Source organism: Trematomus bernacchii, unplaced genomic scaffold (genome assembly GCF_902827165.1).
Source record: "Trematomus bernacchii unplaced genomic scaffold, fTreBer1.1, whole genome shotgun sequence".
Lineage (NCBI taxonomy): Eukaryota > Metazoa > Chordata > Actinopteri > Perciformes > Nototheniidae > Trematomus > Trematomus bernacchii.
Window position 1 is genome coordinate 11195 of NW_022987724.1, and position 17332 is coordinate 28526.

At 42.0% G+C, this 17332-nt stretch overlaps 1 protein-coding gene across 1 annotated transcript; it reads right to left on the minus strand.

The window, feature by feature from the left end:
* Nucleotides 1–221: 221 nt before the first annotated feature.
* cdan1 (codanin 1) lies at nt 222–16404 on the minus strand. Its single transcript, XM_034144505.1, is given in 31 exon segments — nt 222–890; nt 1004–1111; nt 2219–2430; nt 2577–2640; nt 2902–3009; nt 3145–3383; nt 4387–4465; nt 4569–4632; nt 4818–4967; nt 5261–5364; nt 5458–5594; nt 6783–6837; nt 6910–6999; nt 7088–7169; nt 7382–7548; nt 8197–8340; nt 8563–8692; nt 9162–9224; nt 9226–9365; nt 10031–10062; nt 10065–10105; nt 10208–10297; nt 10407–10516; nt 11436–11556; nt 11701–11779; nt 11893–12009; nt 12620–12752; nt 12754–12811; nt 13856–14056; nt 14165–14835; nt 16256–16404. Coding segments are annotated over 31 exon segments (3990 nt in total). The 5' UTR covers nt 16334–16404; the 3' UTR covers nt 222–767.
* Nucleotides 16405–17332: the final 928 nt, after the last annotated feature.

Below are 17332 nucleotides of genomic sequence, written 5' to 3' on the forward strand. Positions count from 1 at the left end.
ATAAAACCCCACTGACATTTAGTGTTTACAGCAAGATAGTTTTTACAACCCAAATTGTAAATCAAATCTCAATTTTTTTTAATCACATACAGCAACTCCATTTTCTATTCACAATATTTTCATCACTTTTTTTAACCAACTCATTTGTGTAACTTCCATCCCTTAGTTACATCATGAAACTATTCAATCTGTATACCAATGATAAAAGCACACAATAACCATTTAACACAGAATACTTCTTTATTATTAATATCTAGGTAACGTAAAAAAATTTCAATTTAAAAGCAGCAAACAATGCATACAACACTGGTTCAACATGAACTAAAAACAATCACAAACGCAGTCTCGCATTCATGAAATAAACCTGCAGTCACTAGTAGTGGCGGTCAAAGGCAGTGTGTGAAAGTGCTATTCTAAAATGATTAAGACAATAGATCAATAGATCTTAAGGAGTGAGATGGTGTGGGCCTCTGGCTACTTCTGACTGATAGGGCTTTCTGGTTCTCACAGGCAGCTTTGCAAACGAGCACAGGGATTCATGAAAGGCTGCTGTCACTTCACAGGTGGAGAACAAAAGTCAGGGGCTTGCAAAGACTGTGCAGAGGCTGACTGTGGAACAGCTTTGATGCACAGCAGTGGCGAAATCGAAAAAATTGTCAACAACAAAGAGTTACCCAGATCTGTCTCTGTCTTGAAAAACACTTTGACAGATGTGACATCGAGCAGTGTGGCGATCAGAGAAAAGATGCCGAGTTGTGAGACTGTTGTCATGTAGCTCCCTCTACTGTCTGTTGTGAGACCTGCAGCATCTCCATGTGGCTCTGCAGCTGAGCCAGAGGCAACGAGGGTTTAATGCTCTGTGACCGCAGCTGAAAATTCTCTATCAGCTCCTGAAATGAGAGAACAAATTGAGCGAGAGGAAAGAGTCAAAGTGAGGTCAAATCGCTAGTAAAATAAAATAATTTCAAAGGAATACAATGAAAGGAATGCAGCGAACCCTCACCGCTGGCAAGGCCAAGTTTGTTAACTTCTTCCAATGAGATACGACCTCTTCCTCCCTCAAGGCTCCTCTGTCCACCAGCTCTCTAACCAGGAACAGGTAGTTGTTCCACTGAAACGACATGCATTACAAATGGTTACAAGAGTCAAACAAATGGGGGGAAAAAACTTTAAAATAAAGAGTAATGTCATAACTCAGTCGGATCATCTTTTAACACTAGAACCGCCAATCGGGTCAATTTGGCCCAGAGCTGTTTTTTATTGTATGTAACTTTTTTTCAATCAAATATTAAAGTCTCCCAGTCCGTGACTTTTCCTGAAAGTGTGTTATGTAGCACCCTATGTTGTTAAAAATTGTCAATATGAAGTCAGATTGAAGAAATCGCCCAAAAAATTGCCATTTATACCTATTTCCGCCCAGCGGGTCATATTGACCCCACCCCTTTTCATATAAACATGACGTGTTGCTATAGCAACGCCTTTTGTCTACTGCGGTTCCTTATAGATTGAGAGATAGATTGAGAGAGAGAGAGATAGATGGATAGATATATTGATAGATAGTTATAGATAGTGAGAGAGAGAGATAGAGACAGTCTGTAGTGAAGGAGTGCGCTGCCGCTCACGGGAGACTGCTCGCGCTGCGCTCCGCAGCAAACAGCTGTGGGGCGAGTTGAAAGTACGTTATGCTGGCCGGGTGTCTAAATAATGCTTCCGGGCCAGCGGGCCATTTATAATGTCGAGCCCTGTCATATGAAAAGCTGAGAGTCCACAGATTCTATTGGTATACGTTTCATCCCTGTGCGATCAAAACTCACTGTTCAATAAAAGAACATTTTACCTTGAAAATCAATGCATTCTAATAGCGGGTCAATTTGACCCAGGTGGCGGTTTTAGGTATACAAAAACCTCTGGCGGTTCTAGTGTTAAACACTCCCAATATTTTCTTCACGTATCAAAGTTTCAAACATTTTGCTTGGTAAAAAGAAGATGTAACATTTTAAGTGTTCTGCTCCATTTTAAATTAGTAAATTGAAACATTTGCACAACTGTTGCCTACAAAATAATCCTTGATCTGTGTTGATCGCAGGGCCTATAGAGGCGGGCCATGCACATACAGGAAAGAGTGAGGTATTTGAGGGGAATATCTAATGCATATAAAAAGGTAGAAGGACATGTAGCACTATCATTAATATTTTAGTAACTGCAGTTGTAGATGTACCTCAGTGTCGCTGGCCTTTAGCACAGCAGTGACAGTGAGCGGGGTGAAGAGCAGGTGGAGCGGGGCGGAGGAACAGCAGTCTCTTTCCCACAGCTCAGCAAGCTGCTCCAGCAGAGCTCTGACAGGAGGCTCTGACCCTGAACCAGCAACCACAACGACCCCATCACCTCCGCTACACTCGGAGGGAGAGAGTACAGGCAGCTCTGCAGACACTGAGAGACACAGCAGGAACTCAGGTGTGTTACACAGTACGGCTACTAGACGTTATGTTGCTATTTAACAGTTTACAGGCAAACACAATGCAGGTCACAACATTATTATTTGATGATTAAGAGTCTGTCATTCAGGAGTTTCTTACCCAGTTTGCAGCCCAGGAGGACAGTACAGTTTAGAAGCATCTGCTCCGACACCACTGTTGAGAACTGAGTGAAGAGAAGAGAACAAGTGTCATGGTTGTATATTAAAAAGTATTATCATTTTTTATATATTTTGTCTGTCAAGGCTTTATATTTCACTTTTTAAATGTCTGTCTTCTATCAAAAAAACATTGAAGAATCCTGAAGTAGATTTAGAAGTTAGAATGTCATTGTTATGAATGAAGCTTCCGAGTGTGATACTAAAAAGAATAGGCACATCCACCCAAACGTTGCCTGTGTTTTGTTGCACTTGTGTGTCCCATGTACCTTTCTGCAGGCCAGTGTGTCTCCAACTCTCTGTAGCAGCGTTTTGAGCTGAGGGCCGGTCGGCAGCTCCTCGTCGGTCATGGGGCCAACAGCAATGCTCAGCCACTCCTTTATTAAAAGTACATTTAAGAAAGACAACATTCACTTTAACCTCAGTGAGAAGTACATTAATTCCTTGAAAGGGCTTCTTTCGCAGAGTGATCTGGAATTCCCTTCTGTGTATGTCCTCTCATGCAGGCGTACCTTTATCTCAACGAGGATGTCAGAGGGCAGTGAGGCGCTGTGGCTGCAGGTTGGAGGGCAGGATGTCACTCTCTCACTCCCTTGTTTCCTCTTGGGAGTAATGGGCTGCTCCTGGGTGACCGGCTCGAGCACGGCCCCCGCCCCCTCCCCCTCCCCCTCCCTGCAGCCTGGAGCCACCGGGCTGCCCACCGCCTTCATCACACGATCATACCGGCTCTTCCACTCGCGTCTTATCAGCGCTGATAGGGGGGGGAAAACAGAAAGTCTTTCATGAATGTCCTTAGGGAACTTTAAATCGCAGCAATGGTGTCTATTTTCCTTTCATCTTCAATGCCAGTGATGTTCTGTAAGAGAACCCGTCAGCACAGACAGCTTTAAGGTTATGTTCCTTTAATGCATCATATGTTTATGATGTGTTTCTGCATGATGTAGCATGTTCACTACACACACAATTGTGTAGAAATGCAGTTTTTAGATCAGAAAAGTCAAATCAGTATAGTGCAATAGGCCTCAACAATTTAACTGGAAGCGAGGAAGGAAATGGTGTTTTACTTCGGGCAGCTGAATCCTTTTTGGTCCTTCAATAGGTGCGTTCACACCGGAGTACTTTGGTGTACTTTTCCCACAATAGTTCATCAGAACTACGATATATTTGCGTTCACACCAAAAAGCCCCAGGAACTAAAGTAGCTCAAATTAGTTCGTCCGACCCACTTTTCAGTCCTTGCTAGAGAGCAGGGACTGTCGTGGGAGAAAATAGTTCGTACGTCTGATTAGCTGTGCGGAATGCAAACCACGCCCGTTTGACTCTGAATCTTTTTTTGGAAGAAGCCAGTATATACCATACATCGTGGCATGAGAATTCACCTGCATCGATATCAAAATAGGGATCCACTGAGCTGATACTCCGGGTAAGCGTTTGTCCAAATACGACATTATAAGATAGATGATCGCATCAACCATGACAGTGTCACATTTTTGTCAATGTTGTTATAATATTCAGTTAAGATTATTCAGTCACAGCAGTGCCATACAGTTAATGTGGTTCAAATTCAATTTGAGAAAAAGGTATTGGATCAGTGAATTTGGCATACAAAGAAGCAACCAGGATAGTCTCATTAGTTGCACAACCCAAGCATAAACATCCAAAAGACTGTTTTGAGAAATGGAGAGAATCAATTTAAAAAGTGCCTTTCATGTTAAAATCATGAAAAGGCAGAAGCATGGTGCATTAGGTAGCTACCTGTGATGTTGGCAGAGAGCCAGCTGCTGGCTTTCTCTGTTGCAAGACGTTTGGTGATGTCTTCAGATGTGTTCAGGACCTGCAGAGAAAGTAAGTAGAAAGGAATAAATCAGAAAACACAAGTTTATAATGTGTTTATTCTTTACTGAATAAAAAAAAAAGGTGTGATTTTTAGAGCTTACAGCAGGGGAGGTCTCATGGGGGAGCAGAGTGCGTATGGCCTCAGGACTGTTCTCACAGCAAAATCTGCAAAACCACATCGAGATTACCACACAGCAGCAAAATGCTAATGTAGTGTGACGACGAGGCCAGAAGAGCAGCAGTTTATTTTACCTCGACCAATCAAATGGCTATAAAAATCCCATTCATTTCTGTATATGGATTCAGAGAAGGACAGCTTTGCAGGCTGTTTGTGAAAGACGATGTCATACCTGGTGGCTTTTGCCAAGGCCTCCAATCCTGCGACACACAGCTGAGCACAAATGGAGTCGTTCAGTTTCGAAGGATTTGAGTTTGGCGATTTCAACCCATCTCTCAGCATCTTGTCCCCTCGCTCCACCAACTCACTCACTAATGTCGCCCTGTTGATGATCCCCAAATAGACACATAAACACACACGTACATAGAACAAAGATCACCTACATTACGTATAGTTTAGTTTGGATATGTTAAAAATAGTGCTTTGAAATACACATGCATCTATACAAGTGGGTGAATTCACAGCAGCCACCACCTAAGTGCTGATAAATGTGGATTGTTTAACAGTCTCAGCTTCTTAGTAAGGCAACCAACCAAAGTAGCAGGCTGATTAACTGTTACTCTAGGTAAAGAAAAGGAATGGAAAGAGAGAAAGATAGAACTTGTTGGTCCTTACTTCATGTGCTTCACGGCGTTTGATCCAACTCTCTCTGCGACAAACTCCACGGTGCGACGCAGCGACGGAGGCTGGTTGTGAAAGAAGGCTTGCTCGAGGTCCACCTGTCATGTTTGATGGATGATTTAAATACTCGCACACACAGGCAATTCGTTGATGTCCTTCTACACTTCACTTCACCGCCTGCATTGACTCACCTGCAGTTTCTGCTGTGACCTGTTGGCAGTCGGCGAGTCCTTCGGGTCGGCAGAAGTGGGAGTGATCTTGCGGATAATTCCTCCACTCTTGGCTGCGCTTCCAGACACAAACGCAGCTAGGAGCTTACGGAACTCACCTAAGATGAAAACAGGGCAGACCATCGACACACATCTTAAACAAGTGCATGTTTAATTTGTGGACCATTTGAAGTGACGATATACTGTACAGACCAAATGTGATCTAAATCAGTGGTTCTCAACTGGTCATGGGCCTCGTGGACCCCACTTTTTACTTGGTCAATAAATCGCGACCCACATTTTGAAGCACTCAAATCTATTCAAACAAAAAATCGTGCTGTAATATATATACGCTTTTGAACTTACAATATTAATAAAAGTGAAGTACAGTGCATAAATCCTGTATATCCCTTCACAGAACTAAAGTATGCTTTTAAAAAAGGTTTAATGAGATGATGGAATCAAAGCTGAACTATATAAAAAGTCACACATGCTGAAAACCCAACCCCAGAAGGGGGGTCTGGGGGATTCTCCCCCAAGAGATTTTTAGAAATACTAACATATAAACTAAGCATTCTGGTACACTCTGAGAAGAAAATAAATAAATCTATTACTACCCGACATATTAATAATATTTTATGCCATTGTTTGTTTTTCACTTTGTTCTGACAGCTGCTCCTCACAGAGAGAAGAGCAAAGAGGAGATAGTCTGTGTGAATTACTTTTAAATTGTGGGTAAGGGTAGATAGCCCCCCATTGTTCTGTGACCTGTCAATCATCAAACCGGGGGTCATATTTCATTATGTGTTCATTTTTATCTGAAGTTGTACCCATGGATGTATTAAAGAGTAGTTTATACCGCAAAGTTATTCTCCGTGGGGACTTCCGTCAACAACATCGATTCTGATTGGCCAGAAGACTCGAAAAAACATCAGCAAAGATGTTTTATTGAGAAGATGATCACTACATGACAGAAGTTTTCAAAACCGTGTATGGTCTCCGTGGTACTTCCAGTCCAAACGCCTACTGCATGAACAGCGTTAGAAAATCGGGCCTTCAAAATAAAAGTTTGACTTTTTTCTTCACTCACACATCTGCGACCCACTCGAAACGGGCCCGCGAACCACTTTTGGGTCACGACCCACCAGTTGAGAACCACTGATCTAAACTATCTGGCTCGTACTAGCCTTTTACCTCTCGTATAGAGAACACTAACTATACTACTACAAAATATCCATGTATAACATCTGAAATGTGCCCTTAATCTCTGAAGGGACATAAAAGAGGTCTCATCATGTTCTACTTACCCAGAAATGGACAACATGTATAGAGGAGCTGTTGATCAACCAGGGGAATGCAGTCCTACAAAAATAACAAAATCAGTAAAACAGCATTTATTAGAGAACAGCTATTTTAATGCGATAATTCACTTACTAGCCCTGCAGCATTCGTGATGCCGTCCTCCAGCTTTGCCACCTCAGTGAACTCATTGGTGAAGAAAATGTCCTCAGGAATCACTGGGATCTTCACAAGGTAAACACAAAATATGAGCCATGTAGGATGTATTACTAGCTGTAAACAAAAACACATAATATTGGGTAGTGTGTCTCACCTGGAACAGCCACCCTAACACTGAAACCATTAGGAGTTTGTTCAGGTAACACATTTCTCCACATCGGCCCAGCAGCATTTTCCTACAAGCACACAAAAATAAGATTTAACGTGATGAAAAGTGTATTTGTACAGGGTTCTTTAGACACATATTTCAGATGTGTTTTATACTTTTAGATTGGATGCATTACTTGTCATTTTCTTGGTTGACTTTGTCTGACTTGCTGATTCTGAATTTGCTTTCTTTTAAAAACTATAGTTTACAGAATATAAACATGCAGCGATGGACACAGACCTGTACAGGAGGAGCAGTTTCCCCAAAGCCGTTCTGTAGCAGAGCAGCCGAGGGCCGATGAAGTCCAGCATGGAGAGGAACTCCACCAGCCAGGGCACCGTCAGGATGGTGCGCCTCCTCTTCATGCTGTTATTCAGCACCGCACACACATCCAGCACTGGAACACTCTGGGGGACCAAGATATCATTGTTTAAAGGTCTCCTATTATACTGTTTTCATCAATATATTATAGGTCTCAGATATATACAAAACATGTCTCTGAAGTGTTTGGCTCCAAACACCAAACAGATCATTGCAGAATCCCATAATCCCTCTGTTTCAGCCCTGTTTCAAAAGTGCTGATTCTCTGTCTGTTACTTTAGATGAAAATAAGGAGCCCCTCCCCACGCCCCTCTGAGAGATATTTGGTTACAAAGAACACAATGGTGCTCTAGGAGGAGATTCAGGTGATAAGGTGGGGGGGGTTACCTTGATTGGTGATTGGCTAATGGTGACACAAGCCAAAACATCGCTATGACATCATAAAGTGGCCAAAATCTGATCGGCTCATTTTCAGACAGGTTTTTATATAAATGGATCAGGACAAAAAGAGAGAGAATCTTTGTTCCTGAAACTTTCAGAGTCTCTTTCACACAGAGGGGACACATGTTGATGTAGAAAAGACATGAAGAAGTGGATTTTGCACAATAGGTGACCTTTAAAATGTGAATGCCTTGAAGCAGACATGCATTTATTTACCTATTTGAACAACTGCTGGACTTGACTAAAGACAGATCACAAGAGTACGTTTATAAAGCTTCTTGTTATCCCCTCACCTTGCTGCGCAGGGCTATAGCAGCCTCCTGTATCTCCCTGGAGGGTCTCTCAGATGTTTGATAAGGCAGAAAGGAAATGAATCCCAGGAACTTTGCCAGAAGACGAGCGAGGAGCAGCACTGAGGTGAAACGCTGCTTCTCATCCTGATCAGGGCAGACACAACAGAGAAAAATGGTTTACATAACAATCAGAAGCATGTCGATCAGATAGGACTTTTGTGTTCGTTTGCAATTAAAACAACTCCTGGAAATATCACAAAATATTTTGCCTAAGTTGGAAAAAACTAACTGACAGAGCACTTGAAGGAAAAGTGGTGGAAACAAGTTTTCACTAACATCCCTTTGTCTGACTCTGATTGTATATACCTGCTGCTCCAGGTCCCCCTCCCCCTCCCCCTCCCCCTCCCCGATGGAGGGGGGGCTGAGGATGGACACCTCGTCCAGCTGAAGGAGCTGCTGGCACAGACTGTCCTGCAGGTGCTGGTTCAGCTGGCAGCTGGGACACAGTATGCAAGACTTGTTAGATCAGAGGGACACTGAAAGCTTTCATGAAGAAAAAAAAGGGCATCTGTCAAATTAAAAAAAGGACATACGAGTATTATTATTACTTGAAGAATAACAAAACGTACAACTAGGCAAAACATTTCTTTATGTTACGTCTATGATGGTCAAAATAAATGAGAATCACGATATTATCTCGATAATAATCAAAATTGTGTTTAAATCGTATTATTTAACGTAAAACATTTGCATCACAGATAGGACAAACATCTTTTAAATGAATATCCTTTTGTAGTAAAAATCTAAGAATCCCAAGTAAGGTTTTCATAAATCCTAAGCTCCCCCTGCATAAATATAGATGAATAAACAAAGACAGATGTTAACATTGTGCGAGTATGTTTATTCTTACATGATAGATTTGATATTTTTGACATACAATTGTGTATTTATTGGTATTTGCTTACCAGCTAGCTGCCTGCAGGAAATCCCTGAAGAACTCCTGGTGATCGGGGAGGATGGAGGAGGGCAGGACCGGCGACTCCCTGAGGCTGGATGAGACGCTCCTCCAGACGCTTCAGACGCCCCAGGCTGTCAGCTCCCAGCATGCCTAGCAGGTCAGCATCGGCAGTATCACCAGGAGAGCTGTTCACACTGGGGCCTTTGCACATCTGAGAGAAACATAGGCAGATTTATTGTGACAACTGTGTTCAATATGCCACACTTCTGTTGTCACTTCTGTTACGCTATCTACTGTAAGTGATGAACTGTACGTCAGTGTTTCCGCCAGACCAGGACTGAGAGGGCGTCCACCCCGAGAGCGGGGGGGGGGGGGGGTGTGACGTCACTTGAAGTTTGAATTGAGCCGTCCCTTAAGTTATATAGATACTATCTCTTTACATATTAGTGATGGGAATTCCGGCTCTTTTTAGTGAGCCGGATCATTTGGCTAAGAAGAGCCGGCTCTTTCGGCTCCTAAACGGCTCTTCATGTTACCACAGTTTGCCACGGAGCCTCAGTTTCGCCGCTGCGAGGCTCCGGCGCTCGCAGTTCACACGCGTGCTCCACTAGCACCTCCCGTCAAGGCTCGCCGGCAGTACACTTTCCGTCCAGGAACACGCTTTGCTGGCGCGGCGAAAACAATCCAACCAGACTCCTTTGCTCCTCCAACAGAGGGATGTCCTTGTCCCTTTTCCTTTTCGTCATTTCAAGCGATAAAAAACTCGATCTTCTCTCGAATTATTTATTTTTTAATGACGGCAAGACGCCCCCCTGGCGGAAACGCTGCTGTACGTAATAAAACCCCATTTTAAAATATCTGAATGCCACGGTTTACCTGAACAAGCTGCTTCAGAAACAGTCGAGCAAATGGGAATGGTTTCCGGCCGAGGTCAGTTGACTCATCATTCCCCTAAAAAGGACAGATAGAGGATTAGATAGAAATCTTTTTTTAAATATTGAAATCACACCCGATCCGTAAACAAAAATTTTTTTAAAAGTTGTATAGACTTGCCTTATCCTGCTTCCGAGAGCAACATCAAAACTCCACCCTGGCTCTTTGTGATAGTCCTCCCATTCTCGTAACACCTCGTAAAAAATATCTCTGAGAAAAGAAAAGAGCTTGCTTGAAATCAAGATCTTTACATATATAGAAGTTTTGAGCTCTCTGCTACACATTTTCAGACAGGGAGTTTTCATGAAGCGAGAGGTACCTCTGTTTTTTGAAGATGTGGAAGGCTCTGTCACTACCAAAGTTGGAGCGGTTGTCAGTAGCCGGCTGGAATGGGACTGAGTGGATGAAAGTAGAAACTGAAAGAGAGAGCTGGAACAGATGGAGGAATAAAAACAAATCAGTTAAAAGAGTAGTAGAGATTAAACAAATATTAAAGGTCCCATGTCATGCTTTTCTGGTCATTACCCGTCCCCTTGTGTGTTATGAAGGTTTTTCTGCATGTAAACGGTCTGCAAAGTCACAAACCCTCAAAGTACACCCTGTAGCGAGTAAAACTCTAACACAGAAAAGACTTGTCTATGCTGCCCCAGAACGCCTCGTTGGAGATTTCTCTTTTTCCATTGTTTACTTCTTGGGTATAGTGACGTATTTGGGTATAGTGACGTAACGTGACGGCTCCGCAGATTGGTCCATTTGGTCCGCGGAGCCGTTACGTTTGGACCAATCCGCAGACTTCCTCACACACACACACTCAGCAGGACGTTGCGAGGCTCGCTGCTGCGAGGAGCGGGACACTGTGAGCTGGCTCACTGGTGTGGGGTCGGCGAGACAGCGAGACACCGCGGAACTCAGCCTGGGCACACACACAAACTCCCAGCCAGGCTGCGGGTGTGTGTGTGTTTCGGGCTGGGTTTCGCTGTGTCTCGCTGTCTCGCAGACGGCCACTGGGCTCATTATCTCAGTCTTCCTCATCTTTCTAAACGTCTCCTGTGTCCCTGTCCTACTACTATGGATTAATATCCCAATTATTTCTCAATTAATCGATCAATCATTGTCTACAAAGCATCAACTTGTTATATAATATTTACTTTTTTATTTTTTATTACTGGTTAATAGATTATCAATAGATTTTCAGATGTAATGACAACAATTAAAGCTATAAACATTCAAAATAATAAGAATTTAAATCAAGTGTTCTCGTAAATAAGAGAAGTGTGTATTGATCACCCAATATTTCAGTCTATTCAGTAACACTCGGGGAAACAAAAAAGCATTTATAGTGTTTCACCTTGGCTGTGCTTCCCTCCTGGGCCTGAGTCAGGAGGTCTCTGAGATCCGGAGAGAAAGACGCCACTCTTTCGTTCTCTGCCAGCAGACGCAAGGTGCACTTGTCCAAATTAGAAACCAACCTGACAAGAAATCACAACTACAATCAACTCACGAAGACTGGATGAGCCACATCAAATATCAGGGAGCTGTGAACTGAAATATTCCTGTTAGTGAGAAGGAGAAAATTGCAGGAAACTGTGAGATGAGAAATACAAAGAACTCACTGAAACTGATTCTCCAGAACCTTCACCGCAAAATACACACAGTTGTGTACTTGTCTCAGGTAGCTTCTCTCCAGAACTTCTGTAAATGTGAACAGAAATGTACTAAATAGCTATTTCAAATCTAACAGAAAGTAAAAAATCGGAATATATTGATATAATGGGAATAAAGTGACATATAAAAGAGTTACACACCTGTATTACCCACACACAAACTGCCCTGTTCTTCCTCATCATGAGTGTGAGGCGACCGAGACGTGAGCAACTGCACCACAAAGAAAAGCTCCAGGAAAATGTTTGGCACAAGGTTTTCTGTAAGACATGATGACACAAACACATTTTTAGATCTTACATACATTTCTTTACTTACTTCTAAAGCATTTGAACTCCAGAAGTATTCTTTTTTTTATGTTTAAGTCTGATTACCTAATCATTAACTTATCTTAAAGGTAGGGTAGGTAAGAATGGAGAAACCAGCTCGAGTGCGCTAGAATTTGAAAGTACGCAGCCGAAAAAAATCTGCCCCTTCCTTCAGACTTCCTTACAGAGCCCCTCCTCCAACACACACGAACGCGCACATGACCAATGAGGGCACGAGATAAGTTTGTGCACGAGATGGAAGGCTGACAGGCAGGTAGGCCATCCAGTTATTTTAGCCGGGCCGGCTCAGATGATTGGTCGTGCTTTTTACAGCGCCACGGCTTCCACAGATGAATTTTTTTTATGTATTTATTGTCAAAGCATTTAATGTATTCATTGCTATCGGGATGTTAAGAGCATTCCATGGAATATAACAAAAAGTGTTTCTGAAGTGAATTACCTACCCCACCTTTAAGAATGTATGCATTCGAAAATACATTGAATTTTTCTTTCCCTCCAGTTCCTTCGTGTAGCACACTAGCACCACCTTGTGGTCACTTACCAGAGATGCAGGTACAGTACAGCTCAGCCAGGAGATCCAGTTCCAGAGAGAAGGTGACTTTGAAAGGTTCGGGACAGGGTGTCTGCAGGTCTGGTGTAACTTTAGATCCCATCCTAAGCCCTGACTTAGTGGGGGGTGCAAGGGTCCAGAGAGGACGACAGGGGAGAGCCGACCTGCTGAGCTCGCTTTGTCCTAAAAACAAGACATTTCTGATTTAAAACAGCAGAGATACACTGAGGTAGGTAAAGAGCAAGTGATGCTGCAGTGAGTAGGGTAAACACAGCACAGCAGAGGTTACTATTGATAAAAATAAGAACATTTATATGTTGTGACATCTGTCAAAGAACCTCAGAATCATAATGAATGTATATCATTTTAATTACAAAATGTAGTTCACCTTTTTTTTTAAATCCCTATGAAAAACTGCAAGGCATTACACAACTATTATTAAGCCATTATAAATCCATATTGTTGACTGGCACACATAAGAAGACATGTCGCACTGAACAGGTTAAAAGTATAAACAAACACATTTATAGTGAAAAAAGAGATCTACAAGAAAGCCATAGATTAATATCATAAAACCCTATGACAACAAAAGTCTGTACCTTAATAAATATGATTTAATTTACTCAGATCCTAGTAGATATAAGCAAGTATATTAACCGTAGGCTTGGGGAACAGGTGACTTCATGCAGTTTCAACAATGTCCTCTCCTAAAAGACACCCTCCGGCTGCCTGAATGAGATCTGACCTGCCCCCGGTTACTAAATTAAACACTAACACACTTTACTCTTTGTCACTTCAGTCTAAGTATAACTATATGAGATCCCAGACTAATCTATTGTGATCATTTTCAACAAACTAGTTTGGATGTAGTTAAACTACGTTTTCAAATAAGTGTTAGCTTATCTTGCCACTGGTAAAGTGCAGGAAGAGAGTGTTGTGACGAACTTCCTAGTGTTTGCTGCGGTGTCAGCTACAGTTCCCCAAAATGAGAGTAAACCACCACATAACCAGTGATGAAATACAAGGTCCTTACAACAGGTCCTGCAGTTCGCTCAGAAGTACACTGTTGAAAACAAAGTATTTTAACATGGACATTTCACATAAGTCACAGAATTGAAGTGAATAAAAGCCACAATTGCCAAAGATTTGAGTTGTTTGCCCCCCCCGTATAGTAAAGAGTTAACGTCTGTGTCAGAATAAGTAGAATAATGATGTATGTTCACTCACTTTTCTCTCTTGAGAAGTTCCCTCTCCTCCTGCAGACTCGGGGGACTCCCCACTGTCATTGGCCCCTCAAGCGCATCTGCAATTAATGAGGGGCCCGAAGACTCACTGAACGGGGTGGAGGTGAAGCAGGTCTTTGGTTTGGAGTGCGGCCGCTCTGCACTGACCGGTGTTGGGTTGATTCTTCTCGATGGTTTAGATGCCCTGAAGGATAATAGAAACTGTTAGACAAATCAAAAATATCAATGATCAGGTGGAGTGATGATGGAGTAAGAGTTCATTTTTGTTAAACTGAGAGTTGTTTCGACTCACGGCGGTGAAATGGGTGATGATCCAACAGGAGGGAAGTCTTCCAAGTTGTTGAAGTTGAGTTGCTCCACAGATGGAGGTGAAGCCTGCTCACTTATCCTACTATTCCCTCCTCCTCCACCTCTTCCTGACCTCCTCTCATCACTTTGATGTCCTCCACGCCATCCTCCATGTTTGCCCTGTCCCCCCACTGCCATGCTGCTTCCACCTCTCCTGCGGGCTTTTTGTGACTGGAAGCTGGGGCTGTTCTGGACGTCAGGAGGAGAAACCATGTAGTCTCCCAGATTGATCCTCTGGTTACTCCGACGATCAGCGCCTGAAGGCCTGGAGGCGGGGCTCCATCCTGGAGTAAAAGGGGGGCTGTTGAAAGACCCTGACTGACCAGCAGCATCCCACTCTGTTCCAGGGGACACTGAGGGAGCAGGAGAAAACAGCTGGACACGGCTGGCACTCCGAGAGCCAGCTCCACCACCAGCAGACCGGCTACTTCTCTTGTCACTGAAGCTTTGCGTCTGTGCAGCAGGTTTGTGTCGGCTGGGGGTCTTAGCTGGCGTCGCAGGGCCATGGGTGAGGGCCTGACTGCTCTGCACTCTCAGGAAGTTCAAAATAAATGGGACAAATTCTTGTTTGAGAACTGTCACCGCAGGTTCTCTGAAGGCCAGCCTGTCATCCTCCTGAGGAAAAAAGAGATACAAATGAAAAAATAAAATATTATTGATAGCTGAAATTACTCGGATGAATGTATTGGTTTAATTTAGAGCTGCAAAAACGGCAACTGACATAATAATAATTGCCATAATTTTTGATAGTCAATAATAATAACAATAATAAATAATACATTTTATTTAAGGCGTCTTTCATGACACCCATGGACACCGTACAATTTGTTAAATACTCTAATAATAATAATTCCTTACATTTATTATAGCACTTTTCCAGATGCTCAAAGCGCTTTACAAATACACATTACACACATATCATACACGTAACGGTCATGTACTGTGGACAATACCCACTACTCTAAGAGGTAAAAGCAACAGAACATGATAAAAACACAAACATACCATCATGGAGAGGACAATTCAAGTGGACACAAAAGATTGGGAAAAGGTATTCAGGGGAAACAGATGATAGGGAGCACTACAGTGAGTAGGCTGATCTGAACAGGTGGGTTTTGAGGAGGGACTTGAATGTGGTGATTGTGTCAGACTGAATAATAAAACATATTGGGATGCAGATATTTAATTCTCTATTCTTTTCACTGTTTTACAACATATCATTAGGTTTTGGACGAAACTAAACATTTAAATACATCATTTTTTGTGGGGGGGGGGGGGGGGGGGGGGGGGACATGTTGTTCCACGTTATTTTGAAAACGACTGACCAGAAAAATAATCAGCAGTAGAATCAACAATAAGAAATATGTTCTAGTTGAAGCCCATGTTTATTTACAACATGGACAGAGCAAGGTTGTTGCTGCTGTTATTGTAAAAGCAGATTGAGCTCATTTTGTTGGGCAATGTTTTGTGTAACAGTGAATAGCTTCATCACCACATGAAGCCTACATCAGCAGTAGAAGCAATACTAACTGCAAGATTGAAATGTTGTTCTTTATGTATATACATTAATACTGCTCTTACTACTTTTCTTTTCCAATGACAAAGCTGAATGTTCAGATGTTTTTTTCAGGGAGCATATTGTAACACCTTGACCAGTCTTTTGGCTAAGTCTGGATTTATTTTACCATGTTTATTAAGTTTAATTTGCACTGTGCTTTTTTTCAAATAACAGCATCCTGTTGCAGGCCTGTTTACTTAGTGGACACATCCTTCTTCAGATAGTAATAATAACAATACCATGTCAAAAAGTTATGGTAAACTATGTGTTAATGCTACATTTTCTGGAAGTAAAGTTGACATCGTAGCATCTGGTATGCAGTCCATGCAGGATACAGCTAGCTTAGCCCGTTAGCCCTGCAGCTAAAAGTTTTGTTACAATCTGTTGAGTGCTATGTCATCTCATAAAACACAATATGCAAAAGCACTGGGGAATAACATGTCTCACATATGTGTCTCGTAATCATTTCAGACTAACCTTATTATTCTTTAGCCAGTCCAAGACCGTTTTAATGTCCACTTTCTTCAACAGAAGAGATTCCAAAAGAGCCGCCATTCTGGTGCGGAGCTACGCAATATGGTCTAGCTGCGGCCGGCGGCCACGGACAGTACACGACACTACACGACACGCCCACTACACGACACGCCCACCTGACACGACACTACGGTGGCTGAGAGACATTACCGTACATGGCAGATTAAAAGCGAATTGACGACACTTATTATTATTGAGATCGTACATGGCAGATTAAAAACGAATTGCAAATGTTATTGTAGCATTTTAAGCAACTATTAGGCAAATAAATTAATAACCTAGTCTATCCGTTTGAGACACAACAGTATAACTTTCAACCCAAATCATTTGTCAACAAACGGTGGTTTAGTAAACTTTTTTTTAATATATAAAATAGGTATTAATGAGATGATCTATTGATTATGTTTGTCTAACTGCTACACATGTATTTTATACATAAATGTAGATATTTGTGAACATCTAAATATAGTTGTTAAAGGTTTTAAGATATACATTATCACATCATGGGGTCATTAAGGAACAAATTAGGAGGGCCAGTCAGGCCACTAATGAGCTCAATCATTCACATGTATTATTATTACTTTATAAATTAAAAGTACTAGGGGTCTATTACAAAACCTTTGAAGGAATCGCATAAATTAAAATAAATGTATGGCAAGTATGATCAAATTAACATAATGTCAAGATATAGCCAATAGACAATCAACATGCTTTGAATATAAAGGAAGAAGAACAATAAACAGATGAACATTTAGGTTTTATGTGTAAATTGTGAACAAACCATCTTAATACAACTGGCAGTCTAAGACAGCAAACTAAGCTTCTTTAACTGCTGCTAGAACACTGTTTTACCATGGGGTATTTCTAACAAGGCTTCCAAAACAGAAGAAACCAACTCAATACAGTATTTTAATTTCCTTCAAAACGACAAAAGCACTAATAAAAACCAAATAACAATAACATAAAGGAAAAGTAATTGAAGTGGTTGCCTGTTGTAAATACCTTGGTATCTGGCTTGAT